Raw genomic sequence first — 27,513 nt, 5'->3', positions numbered from 1 at the left:
GATATCATTAAAAGTCAGCCAGTTACAAATTTCACAGTACAAATTCAAGCTCAGCAGTTGGGATTTATGTGTGTGGGTTCGCAGTTGTCGGTGTAGGCTGGAAAGGCAGTGGTTGCCTTGACGACCCTGGCACAATCGCCAGTGGTTCAGTGTGTAATTGATGAATAATTCAGGATGGTCGGAAGTGACAGGCAGCACCAAGAAGGCGGGAACACGTTCCCACAAATCACCTGTGTTTGGGTCTCACAGATGATTCATTTTGTCAGGTGTCTTCTTTAAATCATCTAGATAAATGTAGATATTTTATTTCAGGTTATGTTTGCTGTATAAAAAAAACAAAAAACCTTTCATGGATAAAGAGGCTCAAAAACAACAGTGTTTCTGGCCAATCTACTGAGATGTGGCAGCTGGGATTATTCAAGAAAAGGGATTTTGTTTTCTGTATTTTTGTGGTCATTGTCAGCTTTAAAAAAAAAAAACCCGACTCCAAGCAAGACTTTCCCACTGCTGATTTTCTGTCCTAGCAGGGAGCTAATTGTATTCTGTCAGCATTCCCGGGTGTACCTAAAACCCTCACTGATTAGATGAGCAGAATAAAGAGCCGAGGGGTTTTAAATATCTCCAGCAGCCTTGTGTGATGACTACTGGCCTGAAGTAAAAGAACTCATTGGCAGTTGGAAGCCTTCAAGCAACGTTCCTGTCTGTCAACACTATCTGGCACACAAGTACCTTATGGCTTACTGTAACTGTCTCAGTCGTATCCAAACAAAACCAAACTGCAAGTAGTGAAAAAATGAACAACTTTTACATGACAAAACTAGCTAAGGAAAGGTGAAATTTTTGTGCTTGTGAAATATTAGACGATTAAAAATCACATATGTGTTGTGTGACCCCTCTGTGAGAGTAGCAAATCATAATTTCACGATAGTGGCAGGGATAGTTGGTCAAAGGTGCATGTGGTGGAGCGGTTTGTATAGTTGGGTCAATGCCGGAGGTGCTTTCCTTGTTTCTGACCAGGTAGCTTTGATGTGTAGAAGACAGGATGGCAAAGAGGACGAAGTACAATCACAGTGGTGGCGTCTCCTGAGGTGCACTGGGACCTTCTTGTGAATCTAATTGAGAAAAAAGGACTTCAAAGTGTGATTTTTGGCAGGATTTCTGCCCTGGGCTGTTAATTCTGAGAAATGATGAGAAACAGCGGAAAACACAGAGCACAAAGAGAATACACTTTCTTTAATGTACAAATACATGCACTGCAGAACGCTTAGGTCTAAGATCATTGACATCAAAATTTGCAAAGGCTACTAGCTAAGGCTAATCTAATGGAAATAGTGCTTAAAACTGTAAAACTGAGTTATTGCTTTCTGTCACAACCTATTGTCACAGCTTCCCTTTGGTACTTGCTCTTTGATTCCAAATTTAGTAAGAATTAAGTAAGCTGCATACCTTTTTTTAAATTACATTTTGTTGTGTATGTTTCAGGGACTGTTAGATAAATTATTTTGCTGATTTATAATTTTTGACAAAGGAATCAACAGGGGTCACACAATCTCCTCCGTCTCCTTGTGGGTTCCCTCTCCCTTATGACTGAAGCCAGACTCGCCTTCTCAAATGACAATAAACAATTTATGTGCATGTGATCTGCTGCACAAGTGGCCGCTGTCTCTGTAATCTGAGGGGACTGGGCTCCTATCAGCTGAGCAGTCTCAAACGTCAACATCAGTAGCTGCCACATGCTGTCTGTAAGCTGCCATGCTGTTCAGGCATCCACAGCTATAACAAAGTGATCCTGTCACCCTAGCAGTTAGCTTTTTTGCGGCACTCATGACTTAATTGGTCGATCCTTTGCTCATCAGGTAGAAGCCAACTAGCCAGGTGGTTCTGAGAGGTGCTCTGGAGACATGATGACTTCGATTCAGTGGCAGTGTGCCACCTTTCAAATGTTACTTGGATTGTATTTCCAACTCCTAACTTGGTATACTCTCAAGAATGTTTTTCGCATTTAAATTTTGTGTGGAAAAGTCTCAGAGTGGCAGGAAGTTGCACATTTTTCCAAAGATGTGCAATTTCACATAAGTGCCCCTCCTTTGAGTGGTGGTGATAAAGACAGATGTTTCAACAAGTAGCCTGTACTTTTCGTTGTCTGTTGGCCGACGTAAATGACATTTTCTGGTACAGAGGGTTTTGGGTGAAAGATCAAGGGCCAAATTTGTACTCATTTACTATTTTTTGCATCCAAGGTGTAATGGAAATCCTCTTCAATGGAAACTTGAATGTGGAAAACTCAGAAAATAGACTTTGATCTATTTCAACGATTTCAACCTTCAGTAAGAGCAGCTGGCGGATGCCTTATCCTCTCATTTTAACAGTGCCTCAACTTCTGGGGGAAGTTTTACCTCATTTTGATACTTTCTCCTCTGAGGAACTCCTTCAAAAGTCCTCATAACAAGTTCCACATAAATGACTTATTCATTTTAAATGGTGTATCAATGCTCGACTGTTTCAAACGAGCAGATAAATGAATGAATGAAGCATCTATCAACCTGTAAGTAAAAACGTGGTTTTATCCAGTACACAGAACTACAGACAAAAACGTGCTCTCAATATATTTTCATTAGAAATTTATGACGTTTTTATATACAACGTCTCTCATGCATTTTTAACCTGACTTTGTCCAGAATAGTCCTGTTGTTTTCCATTTCCAACCCTCTATCCTTACTCTGTAAAGAATGGGCACCAAATCCAGCACTGTTACTCCACTAGCAAGAAGCCCAAGTCGCAGCTCTATTAAATACCACCGCCTATGCTTACAAGCTCCCTGTTATCCGTTTGCAGAGAAAGGATGGGGGGAATTTTCTGTCTTGTTGAATAAAGGGGGCTGCTGAGCTGTAGCCTCCTGCTCTCAGGAATCCTTGCATTAGCAGAATACCAACAACCATAGATCATGACGTGAAAGAGTAAATCAATAGTAAGGGAGGAAGGCAGAAGAAAGTGGGAATGAAGAGACAAAACAGAAAGAGGTGAGGGCAGATAAGAGGTTGAAAAGGAGAAAAGGCATCCTCCTGATTCAGCAAGATCATTGTTAAAACTACTTTTTTTGTTTGGGATTATAGCAAAATGGAGAGTCTACTGACGGAAATTGAAGCAATGGAATGAATTATACGGGACTCCTGTCTCCTAACTTAATCTGCACTCTTAGAAATAAATAGAGTTCTTAATTCATTTTTAACTATTACTTGTACAGTATTTACGTTTTGAGTCACGAAAGAAAACCTATAATTGACAGGGTACATTGCTATGATATGATATTGCTCTTTAGTTGAACAGCTTGGAAAGCCCTTTTTAACTCTGGTTCAGACCAACCAAGTGAACCCTAGTTCACCTAAAACCATGGATTCTGACCGTGAGGGAACATTTCGACGTTTTACTTGTAAAGACGAAAAGAACTGTAGTAAAGTCAGTTCATCGGATATTCACAATCAAGCTGCCCTTTATACATTCTTAACGCAAAACGGCCCGACATCACAACAGAAACATACGCACAGTCTGGTTTTGAAACTTTGTTTTGCTTGTACCCTGCCTCTTTATGCTTGTATATAAAACTTAGCATTGTTTTTATGATTATAGAAATCATTTCATTTTTAGGTAAGATGAAAACTCTGTTGACATTGTGGAGTAAGAGGTGATTGGTAAATCTTCAATTCTAGAGCCGCTACCTTAGACGTGTTTCAACACCTGTTGACCATTTTGGACCTATTGGGGTGAGGTTGGGGTTCATTTAGGTCATACATGATTTGGGTGGCAACAATTGCAGAGTGGAAAAAACTGGCATTAAATCAGCCCAATGCAAACCAATGGCGGATCCGTTTTTGCACACCTACTGATCAGGGCTCACATGCACGTCAGTTCTCAATTGGTTCGCTTAAAAGATGAAGGCAGACGAGCAAAATAGAAGTGAGGTACACCAAGGGTTATTGTGTGCTCTTTAAATTCAACATTGTCAGGATTCCCAGTCTGTAAGGTTAAAAACTAATTCACAATCAGTTAGGCGACTGTGGTGCAGTGGTAGAGCGGAAAGGTCCAAGTACCATTGGGAAAGACACTGAAAACCACATTGCTCCTGGCAGTTACAGGTTGGCGTCTTGTGTAGCAACGGAGCTGTCATGAGTGTGTCAATGTATGAGCTCATGGGTTACTGGGAACTGTGACTTTCCTCATATTGTGCAGCCCTACACTCTGGCGACTAATATGAGATTTTTTTTTTTGAATGGGCCTTTATGATGCAAAATCAAATTTTTGGCATTTTATAATGTTATTTCCTTACAAAATCAACCATAAAGCCGTGTTTTGATTCATTTTTCTCCCATGTTTCTTGAAGCTAAATGAGCATCTGTGTGTTACAGTACTGAAGCTTGCATATATTCAGTCTATTGTTGTTATCTATTCCATTATTAATATTTCTATTTTAAGATGAAATGTGTGATCTTGTTCCGTATTTGTTGAAATTAATTTTTCCTAAAAGTGCGACTTGAATGTGATTTATTTTTATTATTATTATTTTTTTTTTTACACATTTGGTTTGCTGGACACAACTGTGTCCGGGCCAAACGGTTTTCCCACTCTGAATACACCCTTACACTTTGGAGGGACTTATAGTCTGAAAAATATGGTACGTGTTCTGTGTTTGCACTCATTTAGAACAAATATCTCAATCAGACAACACGTTTTGATTATATTGTACACTAAGGCGGAATAAATGTGGCGCTTGGAGTGTTTATCTCCTGCCTGGTGCCAAAATAAAGACATTTTCATTGAAATCACTGCTGGCCCCTTCTACTCTTTTCATCTTCTGTGCTATCAGACTGTTTCACTCCAGTGTTGTACAGAAAACCTTCCCTGACAGCAACACCCTTTACATCCTACCTCCTTCTTTCACTGTCTCTTCCTCTCTCATGCGAGACTCAGAGCAACCCCTAACCTCCCGCTAGGAACACAAACACCATCCAATATCCTGTTGATGTCGGAGCGACAGACGTAGCTGCAGTCTCGCCTTTTGGGTTTCTCTTCTAATAAATCTCTGGATCTGATAAGGGCACCACAGTCTGGAAACAAAACATTTTCCACACTGACTTACTTAAAAATCCTATGTTTCCTTTTTTTTTTGTTACTTCTCAAAGCATCCTGAAACATAGATGGCATTCAATTTAAAAAATGGAAGAAGCTAGAAGACAGTCTGTTCATATTTAATAACACTTCCCTATTACAGTTACATTTAATGTAGGAAAAGAATACATTTTTTTATTTAAAAAAAAGGCCAAATCCATCAGACGGATGTACTTAATGAAAATTTGTCTCCGCTGTCACAGACTGTCACAGAGCAGTCCAATGTGAGAGACAGAGAAAAGCTAACACCACTATGTTGTTTTCTGCTAATCTGCAGTGCAATGCCTGAACTGTAGCCTCTTTAATAATTCTGCCATCGCCAAAGCAACAGGGACGTTTCAGAGGTGGAGGCTGCAGGACCGGGCTGATGCTCCTTCACAACAAAAAGCCTGAAGACGAGATAAGAGGGAAGAATTTATGTGATTACAGGACGAGATAAGGGAAAGTGGACATTAGGAGGGAAGCGTGAAGAGATCTGGACTGAAGATAACTGCAGCAGAGAGTATCTTATAGTTAATGCTGTAGAGACGTGCAAGCTAAAAGGTTCAGCAGCTTTTTGTTGTTGGTTTGGATTTGATTGAAGTCGGTGCATGCATCAGCGATGCTGAAATTAAATATTCCCTTTGAGCTTTACCATCTGCTGCTTTTGACATTATTTAACTGTAAAAAAAAGACCAAAAACATCAAAGGTTCTCTGGACTTTGTAATCTTAGTTGGTCATTTGTTTATTTTGACTCGTCGTTCCAACTGTGACATTTACTTCACGGACTGGCATTCCCACTGGAAGTGGCTGCATGAAGGCAGATGAAGAAGAAACACACTTTTTTATGGGAAGGGTTTTTTGTTTTTCTGTCATTTCTTCTCTGTAATTTAGTAGCTGTCAGCATGTCAATGTTGCTGCAGATAGCTGCTGAATTTTCAGTATAAAAGCCAGTAAAGTTGATTTGGACCCTAAAGCAGATCATGATGTTTCCATCAGCTGATGTGGGATCCTCAGGCTTCAGTAGACAGTTAAAAGCAAATGCTCTTGATTGATGGCTTAAAAAATTAAGCAATGATTCAAAAATGACGTTTATCAAAACTCTTCTTAAATTAGTTTCAAATTTGATGCATTTGTATTAAATCTAACAATTTTTATTTACACAAAACTTTAATCATCTTAAATTATATCAGATATTTCTATATAGTCTGATCAGTGTATGCCAGGACACCAACTGGGACAATTTTGTAGCACTTTGTGACTATTTTTTAAAGCAGGAAGTTTGTGACCCGCCCAGCATATTTTCCAGATTCACAGATAAGCTCTTTTCCAACTGCTTTTTTTCATCTCCTCCTGATTCACAATGATTTGTATAGAGAAATGCTCATAAATGCAATTTTAAGCTTAATTTTCTTTCTATACCTCCTCCATCATGAGAAAAACGCCACAAGAATACTGTTTTCATCAGAGTGAGTCTTTTTAGATTTTTTTTTAACCGGAGGGCTGCAGTAGGTCATTTATTTTAATGTCTTTACTCAGATAATCAATCGACTAGTAAATATAAAAAAAACTGTTAGTGTACAAAAAACTAAGAAAACCATTAGAAAAAAATACTAGAAGACCTTGAAAAATTGCTTTTTGCATGCAATGCGAGGAGTATTTTCTTTGTATTTGATATATTTATTTCACTAAGGGTGAATGTAAATATTTAACAATAACAATACGGGAATTTTTCTGAAGTTTTTGTTTTTGTTTTTTTGTTTATTGCTTGTGAGCAATTTTTATTTTATTAGGAAGTTCCATCTAAACTGGAGAATGAGAGGCAGAGTTTTTGTTTTACTGTTTATTTTGACGGCTGAGGTTCTGAAATCTCAGGTAAACACTTTCCCCAGTCAACCTGTGAAATAAAAGCTGAGAGTAAAGAAAATTAGGAAAAATACCCCAAACCGTTAAAGGAAAACTTTTGGACTCCTGAAGTTTATGGTATCGGTGTAGTTTATTTGTGGAAAGCAAACATTGACGTTTATCCTGAATCTTATCCCGTGAATTGTCGTAATCTGAGTAATTATTAGTGGAGTATTTGCTTCATTTCAAAATTTATCAAGCCACTTTTATAAGGCGATAAGAGTGAAATCCCTTGTAGCAACAAAATTAAAAGGCTATTTTTTCTGCTGTGTCATGTCTGTCTTGGTTCAGAGCTCAGTAAACCAGCAGTGGCTATATAGCACAGCACGAGAATGCAGTTGCTTTGGTTCCTCCTACTGCCTTTGCTTACTGCAGATATAAAACAGTCCATGATTAACTCTGGTTTTACACCACATGCGCTGTTTATGCTGAGCGACTGTTTTTGGCTGCTAACAGTGAAACAAAATCTCCAATGGTTATGCTAAAATCCCTTTTTGCTTAATAGTTTTAACCATGTGGGATTTTAAAAGTTCCCCTCCTGTGATAGTTCCACATTTTGATAAGGTGTGAATGTGGTGTGGATATTCTTTATGCTGTTTTTCAGATGTTTACAGTCTTTTTATTTATTGTTTTTACAATGAAAACAAAGATATAGATTGAGGATACCACTATACTTGAGATGTCACCAGTGACACCTAATAACACAGTCTTTGACATACCGTATCTCGTTGACTGTTTATGCGATCAACGGTAATCAACTGATTCTGATGCACATTACCGCATTACATCATATTACTTTCGTAAAGTGTTGCATATCGGCGCAAATCTACTTTTATTTGCTTCAGAATCCGCTGGGATTACGCGATTAAGCCGTTGATGAGTTATGCTAATAAAAAGAATGTCAACAATGAAGCTAAAACTCTGATGCTAAAGGGTAATAACCAAGCTATTTGTATGTTACTGATGGTTCAAGCATTTAATTAATACTGTTCTGAATCGCCTTGTATGGGCATTGAAAATAACTTGGCGTAAACACAGAACCTGATGCGGATAATGCCTGTTCATTACCTCCTTGACATACAAGCATGCATTTGTTGGATGAACTTAAAAAATACAATGAGTGAAAGTGAGAATGTGTAGAAGCCTAATATCACCTTTCTGGTGACCACATAAAACACAACATATATTCTTCTAAAAAATGTGCACAATAACCTTAGTCCGTCCGTTACATTTCTTATGCAAGGTATCAGTTTTGTAAAATGTGAATATATTTTTGTTCAAATCTTTTGGATTTATGGCTGTGGGGACACAATTTGAACTTTGATTTGATAATAATAATCAAATAAAATGTATTATTTTACGGTGTAGTGCTGCCAAAACTGGGAATGAAAAATTGCACCACTAACATGAACATAATAATATTGTTCTTTCATTTGGTTTTTCGTAACTAGTGAAAAGACCTGACCACTAGACGTTTTCTTTGATTTTTTTTTTTTTTAATTATTTCAGTTGTTTTTTTGTCTTTTTATTCAGTGAAACACATCAAAAGAAGCATCAATAATCCAAACACCAATGTCTAAAAATGCTGCTAAATAGTTATTGTGTCTGCGTCTTACAAACTGGTTTAGAGGACTAACATAGGTATATATATATATATATATATATATATATATATATATATATATATATATATATATATATATATATACACATATATATGAATGTTCCTCTATTCTGTGATGGTGCAGTTTACTAGGCACAGCGGGGTGGAAGAACAAGGCTGCATAATAAAGATGCTACTCAGACAAGGAACAGAAAATGAACTGCACCCAGACGGCCTTCGATATAAAAATGAAACTACTCGCTGATTTACAGTAGAGATGGAAATAGAAAATACTTAATGAAGTTCTATTACAGTCTGAAGGAAGAGCATCCATTCATTCACTTAATGCATCACATTGAGGATTAGCTCAGACATTTAGAGCCAAATCAATGTCAGTCAACATCCAATTCACTAAAAAAAAAGATCTTGTACCATATATAGAACCCATCATTTTTAAAGGGGATTATTTGGGCTCGAATGAATTTTTGCATTGACATTAAAAGCTCAAAATCATCAACTGATGGAAAGAAATACCATGTTAAGTTTTAGTGACAAGACTGCAGTTTGTATACAATCATGTATTTGCAGAAAACAAACAATTAAGAGCAGAATATCATTAAATACCAACTGCAAGGCACGAGGGTGGATTAATCATGTCCTGGGATTGTGCTGATTTCTTGTTATTGTTAGATTGCAGTGGGAAATAAAAAAAGGATAAAGTATGTAATTGGGTTGTTTTTCACCCAACCAGAAAAAAAAAAGCAGAAGCAACTGCAGCATAATTAAAAAAGGCTTATTCTAAAATTAGAAATGTAGAACACATTTGTTGAATGGGTCTCTTAAGTGCTCATGGTTGGGACTTGCCACCTGACATAAAGCTCATTTGTCGTAATTGACACGCATATGCTTCTTTTTCAAAGCAATGTTTTTTTTTTTTTTTTTTTTTACTGTTCCTTCCCTCCCAGTTTGTTATATTCTATTCTCCGTGTGTATGTTATCCTGAGCAGCAGTCGCCTCAATGACAGAAGGAGCGCCACGCATTGTGTACATGAATAGCTCTCAGGTTTCACAGCACAGAGCTGCTGAACAAAGAGGAAAATGGTCTTATTATTATTTAGTCTGAGTGGTGGGGTTGAGATTAGGGGTGTAAATTGGCAAGAGTTGGCGATAGGATATGTATTCCGATACGCATCCCACGATACGATACATATCGTGGTAATGTACCGAAATACTGCAACTGTATCTCATAAACAAGTTGCTTTTACCCAAATAAATTCATAGTGCTTTTATCTTGGTAACTTAAAATATATTTGTTCTTAAATGGAACAATCCTCTGATGAGTGTTGTGTGCTGCCAACTAGCGGTTGGGGGTTTAAGTGGCATACAAGAGTTAGACGCTAGAGGTTGCCTATAAATAATTAAATAAATATCATCCTGATAGCATTTTATATTGATACAAATATCTCCACATGAGATTTTGAGATATATCGCCAAATCAATTTTTCCCTAACCCATAGTTGAGATTTTTTCCTTTTGCTACACTTCAAGTGGAAAATCTGGAAGTTTGTCTGCGCTGGCTCGTTGGACCTCTGCTGCATAGTGCAGCAGACAGAGATTTTTTGACATTTTTCATGATGAAGACTATGAGAGTAGAGCAATGCTGGGACAAGCCAAATCCCTAAAGCCTCTTCAGTGGGAAAGCCTAGCCGATCCTACTTCTACTGCCTAGTATAAATATCTAAGGTGCAATTCCCTTGGGCTGGATTTTATGGGACACTAAAAACTCTATTACACCAAGACCTTTTCCTGGAAAGATAAACGCCTCAGTAACAGATGACAGTCTTAGGTAGAAATGTGTATATATTTCTGGATTGACCTTTTACAGACTTCTTTGTAGCAATGCACCCAGCTCTCAAGCAGTTATCTTTACACGTGGATTCACATGAAGTACTGGTCATTAAAGGTAGAAATCACAAGAGATGAAATAAGTAGCATTAAATGACTTGTCATATATTTGTATTATGCTACATTCATACCAAACACAATACGTGGGTCAAATCACGTTGGACGCCTCTTTCGATACATGTCAAATTCGCTGCTCGCTACAAAAAATGTAATCATATACTTGACGCATCAGTAGGAGTTACTGGAGGACCTACTGTCAAAGGTTTTAAGCCTCAATGCTACATGGGTTCACCATCTACTGCAGGAGCTGTGTATGAATGATGGCCGCTTTCAGCAGTACTTCCGTCTCTCTGTGATCCACTGTGTCATCTTGCTGTCTCACACTTGTCTGAGGACGAAAAAAAGAAATATTAAAGGACCTTTTTATGATTGTCACTATACAAATTGGAAAAATATCATAAAGTTCAGGAGAACAATCAGATTCTCTTCCATGTTGGTTTGGACTCCACTCGCTGATCACGTCATCCACACGTCACGAACAAAAGCTAAATCCCTGATTGGTTACGAAAGACTTGAACTCATAACACGCTGCCCTAAATAGTGCCGTGACAACCGATATGCACTGCCGCCAGTCTGCCGCTCCCGACGCTCAAATCGCCCCGCAGGGACCTCTGATTTCGTCTGTATAACTTAACATCGAAACTGGACATGCGAATCGTGATCAACGTGAACACTGCTTTACAATTTAAAAAGAAAAATTGATAAACTAATAATCTTGTCAAAAAAGTACAACACTCTATAACTGCTATAAATGCAAAACGCTGGTCAACTTGTAAGAGGCAAAATATTTATGTTTAGTTATCATAGTTGGCTTGTGCCATCAAACAAAAGGGGACATTCTTTCAAAGTATACATCTTTATTTCATATAAAATATATTTATACATATATATGAGTGTATTGACATTATTCTAAAAGAGCCATGAAATGCTCAAACACAAGATCTTGTTCTTTAACATATTGATATTCTGAAGTATTTTGCAAAATATATTTTTTGCTGAAAATATTTATATAATTTCGAAAATAATAGTTGTGTCTAACTGAGCTGAGGTTGCTAATATAAAAATATTTGTGGTGCATTTTCTATTTCTTCTCATAATTTGCAAAGGCTCAGTTTTGTATGACTAACATTTGTGAACATTTACACGGCAAATCTTGTGTGCGAAAGTGCTAGAAATGTGTGAAACTAATTTGTGTCTCACTGAGACCTTCAGATCTGATATCGTGTACTCCCAAATGTTGCATGACTTGTTTAGAATCTTGTTAGAATTCTTATCCCCAAAAAAATCACTAGTGTTGTTTTCTTAAGTGTATAAATCTTGCATTCTCTAAGAAATGATTTTCACGTTTTTCTAGTAACACAAGCCTGTAAATGTTAGAAGGAAATCAGCTGGAATCACAACTGGTATGAAAACAGTATGGCACTAGTAATTTTTTTTTTTTGGCTTAACATTCCTAAAACTGCTTTTACAGTTTTGAATTTATTTTTCTGCTAAAAATAAATGTAAAAAGTTAATTACTTACCACCTCCTTTTCATTAACCTAAAGTCAGATTGACTGCAGAGACTATTTCTTTATTTTAGGGTCTTGACTTTAGGATTAAACATGTGACTGATGTTTTTTTTTTTTTCCATTTCCTTGTCTTTAGGCTTGGCTCCAGATGTATGGCTACCTCCCTCCTGCAGACCCCAGAATGGCAGTGCTACGTTCTGCCAAAGTCATGCAGTCTGCTATTGCTGCCATGCAGCGCCGCTACGGCCTAAATGTCACAGGAACTCTGGACAGCAACACCATAGAGTGAGTCACACACTGAATCCTTAAAGAAGCCACAAAAGAAGCTTCTTCATTTCATGACAAGTAAAAATCTAAAAGAACTAAATCTTGAAACCTGAAAACATAGTCTTGTGAAATGTTATTAACATCCAGTGAAGAATAAAATATATTTATTTAATGAAAGAGCTTTAGATGTTGTTTAGATGCTTTTTCCTTAGTAAAGTTAACACACTTTTTGCACACTGAAGAACACAACAGCAGACATTGTGTGAATTTAGTCAGGGCCTCGGGATTAAGAAGATAAGAGGAATTTTTTTTTACTCTGAAAGCAAACGGAGTGTTTTTCCAGACATAAAGTTGTCACGACATAGATTAAGTGAGTCGTTTTAATTTGATCAAAGGGACCTTGTGCAGAGAGTCCATCTCTGATGTCAGATCAAAGGCTGCAAAACGCTTCAGCTTTAATGCTCAGCAGAGAGGAAGGATGAGGAGGGACAGGGATCGGTTAGTCCTCGTTCGATCAGTCATACCTCAGTGCAGCGGAAGCAAGACTCCCTCTAACTGTGTTAACGGTGTGTTGATGACGTTAAACCCACCAGAGGCTTATGAATTATTAAAGAAGCAGCTTAAATTATGCAGGGCATTAGGAGTCATACTATTCTAAGAGCAGCACTAATAAAACCAAGTAGATCATTCACGTTGAAGCCAGTAGAAGCCGATAGGACCCATCCTGAACCGCGATGTTCTGACCGGATGTTTTCTTTTACGTTCAGAGCATTAAAACAGTGTTCACTGACATTTGTCCACACCAACGGTGAAATGCCATCCATGCTGCAAATAGCAACTGAGCTCAGACTGGTCACTGAACTGTAACAGAGAGGTGTGGTGGCCAGCAGTGTGAATGTGGACTAACAGCTGTCCAACCTCTGGGCTGAACCAGAGTGGAATGTGAGAAGCTAACAGTTTGTCTACTCTTTTCCCTTCTGCTTCACTTGGTTGACGTAGCGATAACACCATAAGGTGAGATGCTTCTTGTTATATGGGTACAAATACATAATACTTACAACAGCAATGTGTTGTAGATCTATTTTATTCTCTAAGAGTACAACTACATCAGGATTGGCTGTGTTTTTACCGTCAGCAGTTATGGATTCGTATCACATGTTGCTCCATCTTGCTCATGTAGGTGGATGAGGCAGCCCAGGTGTGGTGTTCCCGACCAGATAGGCGGTACGTCCAAAGTCAGTGTCAGGAAACGGCGGTACGCCCTCACAGGCCAGAAGTGGCAACATAAACATATCACATACAGGTAAGATGATTTCAACTCACCTTTGGACTTTGTTTCATTCTTCACCTCTGATTCTCTTTCTGTGTTTGATCTCATCTTTTTTTAAATGCATTTACATTTTCTTCTAAATTGTTGGAAGCTTTGATTGATATCATCTTCTCCCTTCTGATGCATTTCTGTGTCTTTGTGTCAAGATGATTGTCTCAATGCAACAATAAAGTAGGGTGTCCTGAGCAGTGGCGGGTTTTGATACGGGCGATGTGGGCGGTCGCCCAGGGCGGCACGTCTTAGGGGGCGGCATTTGCCGTGCCTGATGCGTTATACATAATGTGCTACATACTGAATTCAAAGAGGAAGCTTGGAGCTTTTAATTTGAAATTGCTTCAGCAGCCGACACTTAATGCTTTTATTTTAACACATCAGACCTATTAAGAATGTCTTCCTCCTATTTCCTCTTCAAACTTATGGTGCAAAAAAAAAAAAAATAGAATACCTCAGAGTGAAACAACGTAAAACAGGCACATGAAAAGGAATTAGGCAGAACAAACATCCGTGCTCAACCCAATTTCGAAAAAAGCAGGCAGGCAATGGAGATTATTTCCCACAATTCTTTGCTCCGACACAGCAGACCCGATGCGCACGTGACCACCGCCCTCTGCTACAAGACGCTTGCGGCCACACCTCTTTGCGGTAGTCTTTCGAACATAAGTCAAAAAACTCGAGAGGGGAGCGCAACTCGCGGTGGCTGGCTGAATCACACTAACAGGTGATTGGGAGTCTTTTTCTATCTGACAATCAACTCTGGGCCGCAGCTGCGCCTCCCGTCATAGAGACGGAGCCGCGTGTGTCAGAGGGAGGGGGAGGGGGGATGAGCGCAGACCATTTTTTATGGATTGAGTTTTTTTGGAGGATTTCTACTGTTGGTGTTGCACAAATTTAGGGAAATGCCAAATATTTTTGGAGTAATCCCACTGATGAGTTCTAAGATTTAGTCTTTAATGTTTTATAAGACCTAAACATATTAATCACAATAAGTTTTATTTTTTAGATCTAATCCCTCTGTTATGTTTCACAAAGACACACACAGGACGTCACACATTAAGAAATTATTGCTAAAAATGAAGCAGGAGTCCAGCTCTAAAAAAAATGCTCTAAAAAATGATGAAAGAGCAAAAAAACCGGAATTATTTGATTTGTAATTTCTTATTAATATTTCCAGGCTTTCTTTGTTTTTTGTCCTGCAGCACGTTCATATTTGTATAATTTTGACAGAATATATTTAAATGGAGAACAAAATATTACAAGTTATTTAAGGTTTAACTTGAGTTATTCTGGATTAATGTTCCTGTTTTTATTCATATTTATGTTCAAAAAGTTCAGTGTAAAAGGTTTAAAAGTTTAGCTTTAGTGTGTAGTTCAGTAAATCTTTATCTTCTTCGGCTCAAAACCTTAAGCGTGTTTTTAACTTAGGCCCCTGTGTGACTGAGTTTGACCCCCCTGTAATACGAGTCTAGAAAATTCATGCATTTTTTGAGTAAAATGGCTAAATAGAAGATAGGGAACACAACAGGATGTTGTCAAATTTTGTATGTGTGCGCGGGGGGGGCGCTGGTGGGGTTACTCGCCCAGGGAGTAAGTTAGTGTAGAACCGCCACTGGTCCTTAGCTTTGAAAGCACAGATTCAAAAGAAGGAAACTATTAGTTCTAGTTATAATTCTTTACTTTTTTTGACCCCTTTAATTCTTTTTTCTTTTAAACTTGTTGATTCACTACTAAAACACAATACCAACTAACAGAAAAGCCATGTTGTTGCCTAGAAAATAAATACAAGAAAAGTCCTAAATAGAAAATGGGTTCATGGATTTGATAAATTAAAATTTTCTCAGGAAAAGTTTCATCTTTTTTTAATAAAGCCCACCCCTAATACATACATCAAATAAAAGAAAAATGTACCAGATATCTCTCCATCATTGTTATAATTCATCCACACTAATGACGTCTGATGTTTAGAACAACATGCTCTGCTCATAGACTATAACTCCTTTGATTTAGTGATGAATGGCGGCCAAATTCTTCCATGTTTTATTGGTGTTTTAGGTTTGCTGTTTCCCAGCTCCATGTTTCATGCTATAAACTGTCAAAACAAAGCTTGTTTTGTCTCTTTCTGCTTTGGGAATAAATGTATAAGCAGTATTACAGGCTAAATATAATATATAAGTCGCTGACCTGCAGCAAAACCGTATATCAGTGATGACACAACTGCCTAGATTTGTAGCTGTGCATTTTTCTTTCTGCAAAACTCCTCTGGGATTGAGTTTAAATTTAGTCTGTGAATGCGCCGTGCATCTGTGATGGCACGGCTACAAAAGAAAGCAAATGAGTAGACCTGATGAGGACGGGAAGAGTAGATAGGTGGAAATGAAAGGGGAAAGAGAGCATTAGAGGGAGGAGATGCAGCTGCAGAGAGAGAGAGAAAAAGGGAAAAGACGAGAGGAAAACCCCGGTGGAAGGCAAAGGGTTGTTTCTGACAGATTAGGGTTATGTAATGCCGTTTGGAACATTTTGAATGGGTGAACTCGCATGTGGTTGTGTTGCACATGGATGAGTGTTTGGCCTTCAGTCAGCTGTCGGATGTGCATGCAGCTGCTTCTTTTCAACTCTGATTGGTCCGACGGAAAACGAACCACTCGAGTCTTCCACTTCTCTCATTTTAGATCGCAAAGTGGTACGGTAAACTGCAGCCTCATGATTTAAAGTCCTTTCATTTGAACCTCACATTAGCAAATATGCAAAATTTTTTAACCGTAAATATTAACACCAACAATGATTCTCACCCTAATATCCAAAAATTAAGTAATCGTTGGTGATCTATTTTAAAAAAAACATCTAAGCCTCTAAAATAATTTTAAATGACAATGCTGGCATTTGGAAAGCATGACAAATGCATGACCGCCCCAGGTGTGGATTTCATTTCCATTAGGCCACAGTTCTTGCTGTGTGGAGGCACTAATTAACTTTTTCTTCCCTACTGTTCTCCCGGCATGCAGGTACTATTACAGCACACAGGATGCATCCGGAATCATTATCACTTCTCAAGATTGACTTTAATATCTGTTATAGCCTCAGAGAAAGCTGGCTTTAGCTTTTTTGCGGCTGCTCCGCACATGTGCTTTTCTCTTTATTTCCTGTTCTATCAGGCTTCATCTGTAAAATGGGACATTTATAAAGGACATTGTGAAAATGGCTCAAATAATATCTAGGATGGTCTGTTAGACTGAGCAGGACAAGGACATATGTTTATGGAGAAACATGGAGGTGCTGCTGTTTAATTTTTGTCCCTGCAAAGTCATTTATGTCCTTTAGAACCTGTGTTGGACCGTTTCCCAGCATTTTTTCATTATTTCATTTTCATCATCAGCATTTTAGCTTCAGTGTTGACATTTTTTTAAATTACTGAAACTGTAATTGTTTAAGCAAACGACGTAAACAAGCTAGTGCTGTCTTAGCAAAAAAGAACAGCCTCGTGCCTTAATAACACTTTGCACGTGTTTCATATCATTGCAAAGCCAACATGAAAAGCCACTTTTTTAAGCATCAGAATCAGCTGATTCACTTTGATCTTGTGACCGATCAATGGGCTACAGTATGTCAAAGTATGCTAAAGGGTTAAGGAACCAGAAAGTGGTAATCATGTAGAGAGGATTTGCTCACTCAATGACCGATTCTCAGTCAAATTTCCATTAAACTGACCCTCAAACACAGTTCAGGCTTTGAAAGTTCCTTTCTCAGGTTCTACAGTTATAAAAGAAAGATAAAGCTCTGAATTTTTACAGTTTGAAAGACTGGTTAAGAAGTGACCTGTGACGGGTTGTTTCTCTAATCAGATATTTAATCAGACTTGCAAGTGTAGAGAATGCAAAAAATGTTAACCATAGTTTTTGCAGTATAAGTCACAGTTTTGCATAGTTTGGCCACGAATGTGACTTATAATCAGAAGCGATTTGCATCTGTTATTTTATTTTATTGTATTTTTTAATAAATGGCAACAGCCACTAGAGGGCACTGTAGGTGTGTATATCTATGTCTACTACTGACAGCTATGCAGAAGAAGAAGCGCCGCTCAATCTTACGCTGGGCTTGGCGAAATTGTTCCTTATCAGCACAGAGGATGAAGAATTCAACAGATTTAGTCATTTAAAATGATATAAAGAGTTTAGTTGACTTGTTAGCATGTTCTTTATGCTATGCTTAGCTAAATTGTTCATATGTCATAATTGTTTCATGAAGCTAAATAAGTATCAATGTGTTACAGTAGTTAAACGTGCAGATATTCAGTCTATTCTTGTTATTTATTTCCTTATTATGATTTGCCTTTCGAGATGAAATGTTATTTCTTGTTCCTGTATTTTCTTAAATAAACGTCTCTCAAAAAAGCAACTTGTACTCCAGTGCGACTTATATGATTCTTATATGATACTTCAGCAAAAACCAAAATAAGCCTATTTCCTCCAGCACATGGTAATATACGTCAGCTAAATTATCTTTCTTATTGATGCTGATACTATAAGTAGAGTTATAAGTTAAAAAATAAAGCATGAAGGAATCTTGTTAAAAGAAACTTGTTCTTTGAAGCAAAAACTCAAGTCTAAAAATAATACATTTCTTGTCATAGAAATGTACCTTAGTTATAAATGTATTTGTTGTGTGTTTGTATGAGTATAATATACTAAAGAAAATTCAGATGTACAACTAAAAATCGGATTTGAATATATCATAGGAGTGGAGAGAAAAGGAAAATACTGCAAAATGACCAGCAGTAGAAGAGAAGCAAACCTCATTCTCTGAGCTTGACACCAAAATGTAGGTGAGCGCACATGCAGGGTAAAATACGAGGAGGACTTAAATGTGCGTTCCGTCACACGGCCTTTATGGTTATGTTTGATCCTGTTGTGAGAAATGAAAGCTGGACGGCCACACAAAAGCTTTCTGAAGTGTTAATGGAAAAAAAGCAAAGAGATGGAATCATGGAATAAAGATGACATCTGGAAAGAGTAAAGAATATTAAATAATTAACTCAAAGACCAAAAAGAAATGTTTGCAGCTCTGTTGTCCACATTTTACACTTGTTGGCCATCATCTCAGCAATGGTCCTCTTTTGCTGCTGTAGCTTATAGGACAAATAGGTGCTGAAATGGGATAATGGAAACTGCTACTTCTTTTTTTTTTTTTTTCTTGAATTCTCAGAACACTAGAAAACACAACATTGAGATATTTCCGGAGCGGATAAAAAGCAGAAAGCTGTTCCTGATTGCCCGAATAAGACTAGCTCTCAGCAGGCAGTGGGCTGTTGATAATCCTTAATTAGAAAATAAATTCTAGGGGCAGGAAATTGTCCCATCCTCTGCACACCTGCAGCAACTTAAAGCCAGCAGGGGAGGACCCAGCTGTTTTCTCGCTCACAAATGCTTTCGTTTAGCTCTCTGTTGGCGTGCAGGATGAGCCTAAAATAGCCTCAGGCTGGAAAAACAGCAAAAGGTTTTTTTATTTTTTTATTTTTTTTGAAATTATCTAGCAAAAGCGTTCTTGTTTATTTGCTTAAATTAAACTACTTTTGACACTGATCATCGTCACCAGATGAAATTTATTTAAAACCATTGCTGTTAGTGTCTGGAGACTTTATTTTATGTTTTTTCTCGTGTCTTCTCAGCCTAAAAAACGTCACGCCCAAGGTGGGTGATGAGAAAACCCATGACGCCATACGGAGAGCTTTTGACGTTTGGCAAAAGGTGACGCCGCTGCGCTTCGAGGCGGTTCCCTACAACGAGCTACAGAGGACCAAGAAAGATGTGGACATCACCATCATCTTTGCTTCGGGTTTCCATGGCGACAGCTCACCCTTTGACGGCGAGGGCGGCTTTCTCGCCCATGCCTACTTTCCAGGGCCGGGAATAGGAGGAGACACGCACTTTGACTCGGACGAGCCGTGGACACTGGGCAACCCAAACCATGACGGTAGGCACTTCTGGAGGTGAAATCAGTCACTAGAAAAATGTGCAAAACCTGAGAGGAAGGTGTGGCAGGAAGATGCAATCTGGATTTCGGTTCTCCTGGTCAACTGATCTAATTTCTGGTTTAACTCTGATGTACTGATGTACTATGTACTTCCCCTCTGAAAGCAGATATCTCTCTTCTCAAGCTAAAGGTATCAGCTCTAACTCTGTGCTGACCTCAGGCTTGTGTCTTATCTGTGTACCGGCCTGTCAGGCTGCTGAGAAAGAGGTCATTCTGTTGAGTCCATAGAGTCTCTGTGTTGATTCTTTTTTATGTGGAATTGAAGTCCAGCAGATCCCTGCTGGTGTGCATGCATGAAGATTCTGGAACAAATGCAACCATCAAGGAATGCACAGACTTTTAACCCTTTAGCACCAGAACTGTCGCCGGCTACGGCAAACAACATGTTCTTTGATCTACCATAACTCTTCAGCCATTTACGCAATTAATGTCATTCCAACGGATTCTGATGCAAAGAAAAGCAACCAATTCTCACTGTGTCAGAATCATTTGGTTTACGTTCATTTTGTGAAAACTTTACTACTGTAAAGTGTTTGCAAATCAATGCAAAGTGCCGTTTTTTAGCTTTAGAATCCATTGGAATTATGTTAATTATGTAAGCGGCAATTCAAAGACCATGAACGCTGGAGCTAACTGGAAGTATGACGTGTCTGGGGGTATTTGATATACAAAAATAATCATTTAATTTATTGTTTTTCCCCCCCCAAACCTCCTTTAATATTTCATCTCACCAGCACTCCTTTCATTATATCACTCCGAATTACTGGGTCAGAACGATGCAACATGTGTTCCATCCCATCATAGTGATTCTGTGATATGTGATCTAACATCAATGGTTCAGACATCCAGTGTGAATCCAGGGGTGTATTCAAACTGGGAAAGCCGTTTGTTCTGGACCCAGTCTGCTTAGTTTGGTCCGTATCAAGCTCTCTTGCGGCCTTTCCTGATTCGAACCAAAGCTAGTAAAGAAAACCACATGAATAAAAATCTCTTCACTTAATGGTCAGGAATCACGAGGGTGGGGCAAAGCAACTATAGACAGAAATTATAGAAGTCCTGCACTTTACACTTTACAGTCCTTCTCGTGGTAGTTCATTCAACTTTTATATTTTGCTGACCAACTTTAAACCCCTTTATCAACCACAGGCTCAACACTTTTTTCTGCTGCTTTAGTCCAATGGAGACCAGCTGCTGGGCGGTTACTGACAATAGGACAGTTAAGAAGGTACGCTGATACGTAGTTATGACATATACAGTTGAAACCAGAAGTTTACATACACCACATAAAAACATACATAGGCTTTTTTTTTTCTAACCATCAGACATGAAATAAAAGTAAACTTTTCCTCTTGTAGGTTAAATACAATTGACTAAATTATTTCTATTTGTTAAATGTCAGAATGATGATGTCATTTACATTTTACATTTAATTACAGCATTTGAGTTCACACCTGAGGTTATATATTAAGGTACATTTGAAACACACTTGCTGGTTTATAACGCATCATGGGACAATTAAAAGAAATCAGTCAAGATATTAGGAAGACAATTGTGGATTTGCACAAGTCTGGTTCATCTTTGGTTGCAATTTCGAGATGCACGAAGGTGCCACGTTCATCTGTTCAGACAATTGTACGCAAGTATAAACATCATGGGAACGTCTGGTGTGTTCAGACTGAAAATCAGTTCCGTGTTATCGGGGTAAACAAACTCTGGTTCACTTCAAGTGGACCAAATGTGTTCAGTTTGAATATAGTTTAGAATTTGCTCTTAAAAAATATCTCATAATTTCCAGCAATGACTTTTTTTCGTGGACATTTTTCCTGTCGAAGATCTTTCATTTCTGCCTTTGTATTTCTATTTACATTTTTTTGACTCTTTTGTTTGAAGTCTGAGGCAAAGTGTTAGTATTTCAATGCACTTTCAGGAAATATATTAAGAGAACCAAACTTATTGAATTTATTTTATAAATATCTATGTATTAGGTGTATATTAAGAGATACTTTTCTCACCCCAGTTTATATGCAAGTCTGATGCTCTTTTTAGTACTCTGGCAAAGTTTCAGAGCAGACTTAGCTTAAAGTTGCGCAGCGCCACCTTGTGTACAGGAGTATTTCTGTTTTACATTAAGCGCCATCTAATGTCAGGGAATGAAATTGCATGTTCGCTCGGCTCATCGTCAGCGAAAATCCCCTGGGTGTGAACACAAAACACGTGGCGAAAAACGCTGGCGAATAACGCCTGGCGAATATTTGTCCCGGTGTGTACGGGCCTTAAGATTAACCTTCTGTGTGGCATTCTCTCTTGGACAGATTGGCTTCGGTTTTGAAGTTTTTATTCTTGAGAATTTCCATGACTGTTGTAGGACAAGTTTGTAATAGTTTGAAAATATTATGATAAAACCTCCCAGATTAATAAGCAGACACAGTTGCTCCCTTGAGACCCATTTCAAAGCCTTTCTTCTTTATTTTTAGACGCACCTGAAGAGTTTCAGACCAATTGGCTTATAATTACTTATTATTAGCTCTTTCCAGTTGACTAGAACTGCATTTCTGCTGTTTTTTTTCTTAAAAAATATGTCAATTTTGTCGTAATTCCTCTGTACAGGTATATGTTTTATATTTGTTAATCTTTAGTGTAATAAGCCCAATGTCTGAAATATTGAGGACACAATCAAATTCCCCATAATCCTGTAGTATTCTCTTTTTCTAAATAACTATAAATGGAGCGATTTAGATTATATATTTAAAACAAATTTAATATAAGATATCCTTGTTTTCTGTTTGTAAATCTGAATTCCATATTGCCTTTTAATATCTGTACCGCCACCAACAGCAGCAAATATCACACGCTCTTTGAACTACTTTAACTTTAGACAATAAACATATTTCCACCGATTCTGAAGCTGAGAAAAGCAGCTTTGCACTTATGTGCAACACTTGTGGGTAATAAAGTATTACGTGTCGATGCAAGGCTGCTTTTCTCTGCATCAGAATGTGGTGGTCTGTGTTAATTGCAGAAACGGTCGAAGAGTTACGATGATTGAAGGAATGTCCAATGTTAAAGGGTAAACCTAAGAGGAAGACTCGACTTTCCATCATAGTCAACTCAGTGACTCGGTGTTGCAGAATCATGAGTTTAAGCACCAAAGAGAATTGGCTATCAAGACAAAGAATAAATAAATATATTAAAGAAAGAAAGGAAAAAAAAGCAACAAAGGAAGTAGTTGACTGTCTAGAGAACAGAAAGTGAAGAAATGGATAAGAAAGTAACTGTAGACAAATCTGAGAGGTTCAAGGCTTTACCAGAGATGCAGATATGGGGGAAAGCCTGAACGATCAGTGGGAGGTAAAAAAGGTTGAGGATAGATCACAGATTAGTGGGACCTGTTAAACATGAAGCCATGAATTTGGACGTGAGCAAGTTCCAACTTAAAGACTCAATTAAAAATGCGAGATGAGCGCCGTTTGCAGCCACTAAGGATAAAATAATGTACAAGTTTATTTAAGGTGTTGTGGGTTCATCCGCATCAGTCATGCATAAGGAGGTAACATTGCAGCAGTCTCTCTCTGCAGCACTCGCCAGTAAAAAACAAAAAAACAAAAACAAAAAAACTGTTTATAATCACCCATATATGCAGACACTCATCACACGCGCTAAATGTCGTCATTGGTGCTGCAGGGAGAAGGAGAGGCATCTGTCATCGTGGGCTGTGATTCACTCCCTTCAGGATAATAAAAGCAACCGCTAATGCAATATTAATAATGTGCCGATGCAGCCCACACATTATGGGATGCAAAAACATCCCATAATGCATAAATTCCCCTGTGCTCTCTGCTGCTAAAGTTCAGTGTTTTCTTGCATGTTAAATCCATCATTTAGCATGTTAAATATCAATACTTCTGTGTGGGGAGTGACACAAACTTATATAATGCAGTTTGGATTTAAAGTGGCTTCACAACTTTGTTTTGCTAATCTAGCAAATAACATTATTCTCAATCATGGTTTATTAACAGAACTGTTTGCCGTTGTTTACATAAAAACACAATTATCTTTTCATAAGGCCTTAGTCCTTACTGCCCCTACAGGCGGATATGGGCTTTCTGTGAGCAAAAAATGGGAGAAACCTGAACTAGGTACACAGGTTAAAGTCGTAGACCACTCTGTGAGCCCGTAGAGCGAAAATGTTCTTACACATTTTTCCAAGAGCATGTTGCAGGTGGAAGGTCATAGTGAACACTCAATCAAAACCCAGTGGTAAGTAAGGATGAAGTAGGTGAGACATGGGCTTGCCCTACAGAGTTTCCCCTCCAAACCATATGGACTGTGTGAGGGAGGGGCCCATTAGTGCTGTTCAAGTGCTAAATATGCACATCTTGCGGTGCAGCCTAACTGTTAGATATGAAGAAATGAGACAGAGTGTTTGTGTGGGAATCATACGGAGATCCTAAGGTTCTTGCGTATCACCTACACACCACGTACAAAAAGCACTTGTGTGCGGTCAGTACAGAGCCAGTACGTGCACTTCATAATGACCAGAGAGCAGCGTAAGGGGAATAATACGACAGCATCAACCGCAAGTCATAAGTGTGTGTCACTGACATTGTCCTTACAAATTTTAATGATACGCTTACCACACACACGACAACTGTACGTTACATTTTTTAATGACAGCCTTTAAAGACCCACTCCATTCAAAATCATGTTTTCTTACAAAGCATTTTAGAAGCATTTTAGCAAAGGACATTCTCCCAAACCTCTTCTGGATCATCCAAATTCTCTCTAGCAAAATTTAGAGTGGCCTGCACATGTCCTGGCTTTAGCAGGGGGACACGTCTGGCACGCTAATAGAGGTAACAAGTGGAGGACAGAGGATCCTCTTACAGAAGAAGTTACAAGTTCTGTGAGCCCCAGAAATCTTGATTGTTTGTAAGTGACCAAATACTTATTTTCCACCATAATTCACAAATAAAATCTTTCAAAATCAGACGATGTGATTTTCTGGATTTTTTTTCCCACTCATTTTGTCTCATAGTTGGGAAATGAGCACAGGCTTACTCGCCTCCGGTGGGCGACTTGATGGCGAAATTCTGTTGAACTCCTGCCAGTCAGAGACAAACTATGTCAGAGAAAACAACAAATTTATTTTTTTGTTTTGCCTAAAAAAGTATAATCAAAAAATAAAGACCACTCAGAAAACTTTTACAATAGAATCCAAAGATGATTGAAGTGGGACTTTAGGGTCACAGTACGAGCCTCAGGGGAACAGTAAGACGCACCCGCGCTACCCTTAAGATGTGGCCACTCCTGTCTATGACCCTCACAGGCTTGGACAACCCAAAAACTTGCAGTACAGATCAACCCCCATAAAGTATGACTAAGGTTTAAGGTAGATTGTAGTCCTAAAAAGTAAACTCCACTTTTTGAATTCTGGTCAATTTGATAGGATTTAAGGACTATTTTGTACACAGAATTTATTACCAAAACCTTGAGTTTTTTTATTTATTTGTATCTACTATTAAGATTGTTTTTTAATTTATATAATGCATTATGTTAGCTTAGCATGGAGCCGCTGGGTATGATGTAATTTTGCTCAAAACAACAAAAGAAAAGGATGTCTGGCTTCCCTTCTCCCTTCCTCTCTTTCCGTCAGTCTCCTCTCCATCCGTGTTTTAAAGGTAAAGCCGGAGTGGCACACACACAGACCCACACCGGAGACGACCTGCTGTCCGGCAAGCTGCCCCTGCCTGTCATACCTAATCCCTCGTGTACTGTTGTCAAGAGGGATCAGTCGTCACGGTGACTGTTGCCAGCATCGCTCTGTAAATGCTGTTGTTGTTGTTGTTGTTGTTTTGGATGACGATGTCATCAGTGCGGACTGGAGGATTATTTCCTGTCTCTATGGAGATCAGCTCGCCCGTGCACGTGGCAAGGTGCTCCTTTTTCTCCAAGAAATACACGTATGCACCGTTGTTTGAGTTCTTTGTCTCAGGTGTGAAGAGGATGTAGCATTCGACCACTGAAATGATAGAATAAATTTAGAATTTTTAAAATAAATGTATAATTTATTATAGCTTTTATACAAACGGAAGAGAAAAACAGCTTATAGACTGACAAGAAAATAATATTTTGATCATAGTTTTTTACTTTTTTAATGGATATGAATTAATTTATTTAGAATATGAATGAATAAAACTGTCAGACAATTTTTTCTTTTTTTTTTTTTGCAACTATCAGCTTAACATTTTGCTGGATTTCAAGCCTAATGTCTCTAAACAAAAAACAAACAAAAATAACCTCAAACACATGTGGCAGCATTTAAATGTCATTCTAATATTAAAGTCCTAGTCTGATAATCTTTTGGAAAAGCATTTCCAAAAGCAAAGGCTGGGAGCCTGTGACTTAGGCCTACAAGCTTTTTCCAACAGCCTTTATGGTCTTCTTCTGATTCCCAACGATTTGAATAAAGAAATACTCAGAAATGCCATTTTAGGCTTAATTGTTTTAATATATGTCCTCAATCATGAGAAAAATGCTACAAGAACGTGATATAAAAGCAACAACAACAACACAATTTTCATCGGAGTGGGTCTTTAAAGGCACAGACATTTATAAATTGGAGTGCCCTTCCCTGCAGTTGTGTTAGCCGCGTGTCATGCCTTAGAACGATCTGAAAACTCTGGGGAGGTGAATCTCACATTGAGCCAGACCCGTTTTATCACCTCCGCTTCACACTAAACTCTGCGCTCTGTGCTGTGTGTGTGTGTGTGTGTGTGTGACAACATGTGTTACAGCCGACAGCCAGACTCGATGATCACATCATTCATGCCAAGCCCCTCCACCTTTTGTGCGAAGCTCATCGTGCCTGAAAAGCGCAGAGGCAAGTGAGCAGGATCTGGCACACAGAGTTGGAGAAATGCCGTCTTTATGAAGGCCGACTGATGGATTTACGAATTTCCTGCCTCTCCTCCCAGCCTCTTTTCTCTTGTTTACTACAACAACACTGCTGACTTTTTGGTTCTGCTCTGAAACAAAGAGCGATTGCAGTCGAGGGACCTGTTCTGGCTGAGTAATACATTAGTGAACAAACATTTCTAATTGTCAATTAAAGACAGGATTTTATTTATAACTCAGTAAACCACCATTCTGAAGGCTCACACCCTCTATTGTGAGCAGGCATTATCAAACGCATCTCTAAAAGGATGTTCGCTTTTGTCCTTTGGGCTGCAGCAGAATGACAAATCTCTCAAATCATCGTCTATGTCTCTTTCTCGCCCTCGTTTTCATTTCGCTGTGTGAGAATCCACACATAATTGTGTTAGGGATTGCACGGTAATAAGTCCGGCATTTCAGCCTGGATGGAGCACCGTGAAAAACAGCAGAGCAGCCGTGTGAGGGGGTGGCTGATGAGCCCGTGTTTTCATTCAGAGTGCAACAACCCTGTGGCCCTAACAGAAGTTGTTTTCTCACAGGAATCTGTGGACAAAGCCTATCACAAGAGCCAAACACGGCATTTGTTTTGTTTAGAGCACGATAAATGATGGATGACGCTACCATGCTCGCATCAGCCTTTCATATGCTTGGAAATGATCTCTATCCTGAGAAAAATGTGGAAAGGTGAGATAAAAAAGGAGATTAACAAACTTCTTACTTTTGAGAAATTTTAATGCTATGTAGTTTGATTTTAAATCTTGTCTTGCTGAGTTACTCCTTATGTATGCAAATATTTCTTGTTTCGAATGAAATTTCAAAGGAAATTAATTCAA

General features: G+C 38.4%; 1 protein-coding gene across 2 annotated transcripts in view; it reads left to right on the top strand.

Moving 5' to 3' along the window:
• mmp16 (matrix metallopeptidase 16) overlaps positions 1-27,513 on the top strand; it is a 72,476-nt gene that overhangs the window by 7,002 nt on the left and 37,961 nt on the right. Inside the window, exons 2-5 of one of the 2 annotated variants that reach the window (XM_023949881.1) lie at positions 12,263-12,411; positions 13,393-13,407; positions 13,574-13,696; positions 19,383-19,687. In XM_023949881.1, the coding sequence (XP_023805649.1) occupies positions 12,263-12,411; positions 13,393-13,407; positions 13,574-13,696; positions 19,383-19,687 (592 nt within the window). 2 annotated transcript variants of the gene reach the window in all.

Source organism: Oryzias latipes, chromosome 20, assembly GCF_002234675.1.
Source record: "Oryzias latipes chromosome 20, ASM223467v1".
NCBI lineage: Eukaryota > Metazoa > Chordata > Actinopteri > Beloniformes > Adrianichthyidae > Oryzias > Oryzias latipes.
Note: the sequence above shows the minus strand (reverse complement) of the source record. Positions and strands in the feature narration are given on the sequence as shown.